General features: G+C 37.3%; 1 protein-coding gene across 1 annotated transcript; it reads right to left on the reverse strand.

The window, feature by feature from the left end:
- Window positions 1–259: 259 nt before the first annotated feature.
- On the reverse strand, window positions 260–1,445 carry LOC127790698 (cytosolic sulfotransferase 12-like). The gene has a single exon (XM_052320312.1). The coding sequence runs from the start codon at window positions 1,415–1,417 to the stop codon at window positions 356–358; it is 1,062 nt and encodes a 353-aa protein (XP_052176272.1). The 5' UTR covers window positions 1,418–1,445; the 3' UTR covers window positions 260–355.
- Window positions 1,446–6,827: the final 5,382 nt, after the last annotated feature.

Below are 6,827 nucleotides of genomic sequence, written 5' to 3' on the forward strand. Positions count from 1 at the left end.
TCGGTTTTCACGATTTGTCGATTTTTTTGAACACCACTAATGTAATGTACAATACGTTGGGTTATGACAAATTTAAACAATCTGGAACAGACCCACAAGAAGGAAAAGTAAGAAAATAATTAAGCACACAAATTCTATATCGATTTGCAGATCAAAAACATAATGTTAGGAATGATGAGACTACCATATTATCACTTATGTCATATCTTTTTACGAAAAGTTTAAAGACGTCATATTTTATTATCTCTTCAGCATGAAAATGTGAACATGACTTAATAAGATTAGTCATAATTTTTAATATTATTCATTATTTAACATTATTTTACGTTATATAGTACCATAGACTATGTCCTAATTAAGAAACACGGAATTTCATCCCCGATTTCCCCAACTTCTCCTCGCTGATCTTCTCCATCGTGTCTAACATCTCCGCCGTCAATAAATTCTTCCAGTCGCCCACCTCTCCCCGTCGGAAAAACACTCTATTCTCCACCCCAGACGACAACTTCCCGTTCTTGTTCACCTCCAGATTACTCAAGTTGCCAAAACTACAGAGTTTCACAACCTCATCTACTAGCCCCGATGCGTCTTCTTCCTGGGAAAATGGGCAGCCCAGAAACTCAGCCAGTTTCCTCACGTAAAGGTTGGGATTTTCTTTCATCTCCTCGTACGTCAAAACAAGCACTTTCTGGGGCTTTTCCAAGCTTTCCTCCCAATAACCTAGTACATGGTCCCAAAAGGGTCCACAAAGGCTCGCTCCCCTGCAAAACCTATCAAAGCTGTCTTCAAGCGAATGGTCCCCAAGATTCTTGGGCCTTAGCTCGTTTGTGAAGTGCCAAAGCGAAACAAAAGTGTCCATAGGGTTCCTGCATAGATATACAAGCTTGCAAGCCGAGCTCTTGACAGATTCTGGAAGAGATGAGTTTGGCAAATGGGTCGAAAGCAGCCTCGGAGACGCCAATGAGGCGAGATCCGGGACATTTTTGTCGACGTAGAACTTCCGTTCCAAGAAGGGTACGAGGTCATGAGGATTGTTTACGAGCAAGGGGTGGTGCTCGGCGGCTGCAGGAGGGAAAGCCTCCCGGTTCACTATAGCGAACACGATAGCCTTAAGCCAAGTGGTGCCGGATTTGGGAGTGGTGACAAGGAGAACGTCCGAGTCGCGAGCTTGGAAGTGTTGTTGGCATTCCAGGACTTCTTGCAGCTGACGGGACGCGTACCAGAAGCCCTGGTATTGATAGAGGCTCGACGCAATCCAGCCGGGTTCCCGAGGAAGTGAAGGCAGAAGTTGCCGGCATTCTAGGGTTAAATCATCTTCTTGCAAGTACTTGGGAGCAGGAGGAAGAGGGATCACTTGGCCGGATGTTAGCATGAAGTAGCTGATGACAGAACTAATTGGAGCTTTGCTTAGGGTCATCAAGTCCTGGTGTTCAACATCAGCCTGATACAAATATTTAAATACTTCAATCCAAGGAGATATATAGAATTAATGAAATTAATAATAGAATTGTGAAAGGTAACAGTCCAAGGAGAGCACTGCATGGAGGTGATGAGCAGCTACAAAAATTTTGAATTTTAGTGACAAAATATTTTCGTTACTATAGTCCAAAAATCTATCGCTAAATCAGTTTAATAATGGAGCATATTCGTCATTGAAGTCCCCGTTGCTAAATTTTAAAAGTTTTATCTAGCGACAGAAAAATTTCTGGATGTTGTAATTTTTTTAAAATTTAGTGACGAAAAATTTTTGTCCCTAAATAATATTAAAAAATTAAAAATTAAAATAATTATTTTATTAAAAAATTAAAAAATATTTATTGACGAAAAATTCTATCGCTAAACATATAAAAAAATTAAAGAAATAAAATCATAAAATAATTATTTTATTAAAAAAATAAAAAAATTAATAACGAAAAATTATATCGCTAAAACATACTAAAAAATAAATAAATAATTAAAAAGAATATTTTAACGACAAAAATTCTTAAAAAATAAAATTAAAATTAAAAAAATGAGAACTTGTAAACATTATGCCTTCAAAACCAACAAATTTTTAATTATCAATTAGAATTGATATTGAACAATTTTTATTTTATTTAAGATAGAATTGACTTACAAATTGGAAACATAACAGCAATGATTTTTTAATATAGCAATAAGAAAATTGGTTCTAAAATAAAGATGGCCTTGCTTTGAAATGATCAACTCTACGCAACGTTGAAGTTTAAGTGAAAATTATGGAAACAGAGTTCTTGGAGTAAAAAGATTTCTCAGTAGTCATTGCAGTAATATATCAAGAACTATTAATCAGACTATTGTATTTAAATTAATATATAATTTGTGAACCAAGGCAAGGTGATTGTATCAGCTTACATTGACACTGGTAAACCAAAAAGGCAAAGTAAAAATAATAATAAGATAATAATAAAAAAAAGGATCCCTTTTCTTCTATATGCATCCAAGCAGAAATTTAAATATTAATTAGATACTATCTCCTAGCATAAATAATAATCAATGGAGAAGTATAGGCTTAGTTGAAGTAGAAATTGTCAAAGATTAATGGATTGGTGGTCCAGGTCCCTCAAATCCAGAGCGCTCCTTATGACACCTTCTTCGTTGAATAAGGCAGACCAAGCCAAGAATATTAAGAAAGATTTCCGTACCACGAATAGACTTGGTTAGCGATATTTTAGAAACAAACATGAGGAGCTACAATTAAATTTACCAGGGTATGACCACTAGACAAGACAATAATATCTTTATCACTAAGACCCATGTGGCCAACTACAGCTCTCAGATGGTCGGCACCTGAACATAGGATGAAAAAGTTTACAAACCAACCAATCCTTTATTACTCATGCATCCATGGGATATTAAATGCCAGGTGAACTGAACTAACCTTTTTTTCCAATCGGGCAAGCGGCCTTCTAGAGGTGATTCAAATTTATCCTGAGATCAATGTCAATACAACAATTCAAAATAGACACTTGACGTAGCAAATGTTGCATTTGAGATTTAGGACGAGAAATCACCTAAAATCTAAAAAGGGGAAGCGTGTGCTATACTCAATTACGTAGGTTATTTCAAACAAACAGGACTTATGGCTCTGGGAGGATTTTTCGTCCCCACAATATTGCAGAACACATATCAAGATTTCAGTAAAATACACTGCAGTGGTGGTGACTACGGCTTTATATTTTTTTACTGTTTAGGAATCGAAATGCCCAAGAAAATATACTGTTGCCTCTTCTGCATCAAAGCATTTGCAATTTCTATGGTTTGCTTAGTGTTATAATTATCAAAATTTACTATGCCCTACCAAATCTCTGACTGCACATTTAATTCCTACACATTTCAAAAGTTCTTATCAATCAATAGAAGATTGATTACATTGTAAAAATGTTGTTGATGAAATTGCAAGTAAGATTATTATTGCATAGTCCATACCAATAAGAAAAATACCAGTAACCACGAAGCATAAAAAAATGGCGAATACATATAACTGCACAGTCATTCATTCAAGCAATAACTGCACTAAACATTAAAATGCCTAACTCGTATATATATATATATATATACACACACAGAATACACATGCAAGATGGTCGAATACATATATACACACACACAGAATATACATACACAAAAAATATATATACATATACTTTTAAGGCAGTGGACGCGAATTTGGCAGCGGCGAAGGTGGAGGCAAATCTGGCATCGGCGGAGGCGGAGCCCAATCAAGCTAGAGGTGGCAGCGGCAAACAGAGGCAGAAGCAGCGACGATAATAGTGATGGGGCTGGAGTGGTAGTGGTGGAAGCTGGAGGCGGAAACAGCGGTGGCGAACGGGGTCGGAGCGGTAGTGGCTATAACACCCCGCTTTCCCGGGCACATTATAACTTAGGACAATTCTGAGATAATATTTTTTTTTTCTTTCAAACTAATTCTAAACCACATCATTCCTCGAATCCGTCCAGAATTCCATTCATTTTTCTCGAAAAAGAATCATTATACACATCAAATGCGAAAGCAAGGATTAAACTTGATACCTCAACATTAATCAAAATTCAGATCTTACATCATCGTTCCTCAACATAACTTAGTACAAAACATAAGTTAATGAGCCCGCAACTCTCATATCCACGTTATTAATTTTCAATTTTCTTTTCACTAAGTCATCCAATCGATATCCTTAATCACGACACTTCTCTAATTCTGATTTCCTACGATGTCATTTATCTTGAACTAATCAATCATGCTTTGATAATCTTAACACATGAGTCTCTAATCTCAATACATCTTGACTTTTATCAAATTGATCCTCAAAGAAATATTTTTATGTCATCAAACTATTTCACGTACCCTTGGATCCAAAAACATCACAAATATACGTCATCACATATCCTCGAAACTAGCTATGCCCTACCTTAGGTCATCTCAAACTTAGTCATTACTTAATCTTTACTTGTGCTAATCTATTCGAGATTTCTATTGTTTTCTCATTCTTGTAGGTATTCATCTCCCGATATAATCTCAAGTTTCTACCAATTGACCACAATCATCTTCTAATCATGTAACTATTTTCTCAAGAAATCTTTATTAATAGATTCAATCTGTCTCCAAAACTTCAACCGAAATTTAACGTTGTCTTTCAAGTCTAGCAATACTAATATCCTTGCATCGCTTGCTCCTTTGTTACTTGGTCGCCAAACTAATACCCATTCATCCATATACCCAATAACTTAAATAACTCCTCGCACTTTTCAAAGTGATCCTCAAATAACATTTTATATCATCAGATTAATCATTTGATCCTCAAATTTATTTGAATTAATCCTCGAGTAATAATGTTTCATGTCAACTAACTTTAATCATGCTCGATCCTTAAGGCACCATCTCATGCCAATTGACTATAATCATACTTTACCATAAAGAAATCATCTGATTACTTTCCTCGCATCTAACCATTGGCTCTTTTGACTTCCATTCAATCGTAGCACAAGTTTACTTGCCAACTCGCAATCTCTAGACTTGTTCCCTGACTCTAATGTTTAATTGTCTTGACAATAGTGCTATCAACTTTATTCGTACTATTCTAGCCTCTTAGTCCACACATAGCTCAGCATCCAATAATCTCAAGCCATCATTGGCAAATTCAGACTTATCATTTAAGAAATAGTCCCAATAATCTTTCAGGAATACATCCTAGCATTTCTCTTGCTTACTACGTTTCACTGACAGCATGTGCTTGGACCACATATCCACAGGCTCTTTTTTTTTTTTTAATTACTCCTTGATATCATTTTAATCATTGTCCAGCTACACATCCCCGATTTGCCCACCAGGGCTATCTTAGATTAATCGTCTAGCCATACGAGAGTTTCATTCTTCAAAATCAAAAATCTCGGGTTTCTAATCGATCTAGGTCTGCAGCTTTTTCCTCCTACGACCCATCATCTTGGCACATTTGCCATCACTTGATTATCTCAATCACATCCAAGATTTGCACAATCTTTTAGACGACAATCCATAACTATACTGCCAGCTAGAGCATACAGGTATTTACGTTACCCACGGTACTCCAATCCTTACTGGATTTCTTCCTAAAAACTCTAAAGTTTCATCATGGGTCCTTAGATCCTCAATCAAATCTTTCAAGAAATTCCTCAAGAATTCCAAACCGATTTATCTCCACAAATCTTGAATCAGATCACGATATTTAGTTCCAATCATCTTCCGTGAACTCTATTTCCTTGCAACTATTGCTCTCAATCCATCATTCATCGTGATGCTTCGGAGTTCTCCTCGTTGGGTTGACCACCGACAACTCTTCCTGATTCCACATGTCTATTTGGCACACTGAACCGTAGTCACAATCTCTGTTGACTAGGTTTCTCATCATCCTTCCTTAGGGTCAATACAACCTATAAGCAACTCTTGCCTTTTAGGTACCCGATCTCTTCCTCGAACTGAAATTGTCATCTCACAACTCATCGTCAAGGCCTTGAACTGGCCATGCTCTACTACCTGAAATCTCGTTTACCGAGAATCCACTGACTCTCGCATTTTGTTCTTCAGATCCAGTTAACTATTGGCACACTACCATCTCATGATCTTATTACCATACTAGACACCGAGGTGTTCTACGCCTCAAGCCTCGCATTGTTCGTCATGTCACCCTCTCCCAAGATGACTGCGAACTCCGATGCAATTCTTTAAATAGGACACTCAGTCCATATTTGATCCATCTCATTTGGGGTTGATTCTCCAGCCTCAATCAATCACAACTAGTGGTACACCTCGCTCCTAGACCATTGGGACTTAGACCCATACAAGGTACAGACCCTACTGGGTTGTCCCAAATCTTCAGTATTTGATCATCTCCTAGACAGTCTGCTATGATGCTTTGATCGACGAGCTTCCCGTACCTTATCTCAAGCTATCCATCAACCATCTGTACGTGGGTCCCTAGATCCAGATCTGTCATTGCGAACACTGAACCAGTAGTGTCATCACGCTGCTAGGGTTCCTTGTCCCATCTCTGAGAGTCACATCGATTGTACCACTATCACCTCATCAATTGGCGCAACTCATACGCCATTATTTGGCTATCTTCGGCCTCTTGCTTGACCCAATCCGTTGGATCCCTGATCTTTACTTCTCATTTTCGAGACACTAAATGATTCTCGAAAAATATTTATCATTCGATCCTAACTCTTTAGCTAAGTCACATCAGACTAATCATTCTTGATTTTGATCATCCTTGATAACCATCAGTTATTTTATCTTTCATTGTACGAATTCCGACTAATGACCTCAAATCAAC

This window comes from Diospyros lotus, chromosome 14, assembly GCF_014633365.1.
Source record: "Diospyros lotus cultivar Yz01 chromosome 14, ASM1463336v1, whole genome shotgun sequence".
In the NCBI taxonomy this organism is placed as follows: Eukaryota; Viridiplantae; Streptophyta; class Magnoliopsida; order Ericales; family Ebenaceae; genus Diospyros; species Diospyros lotus.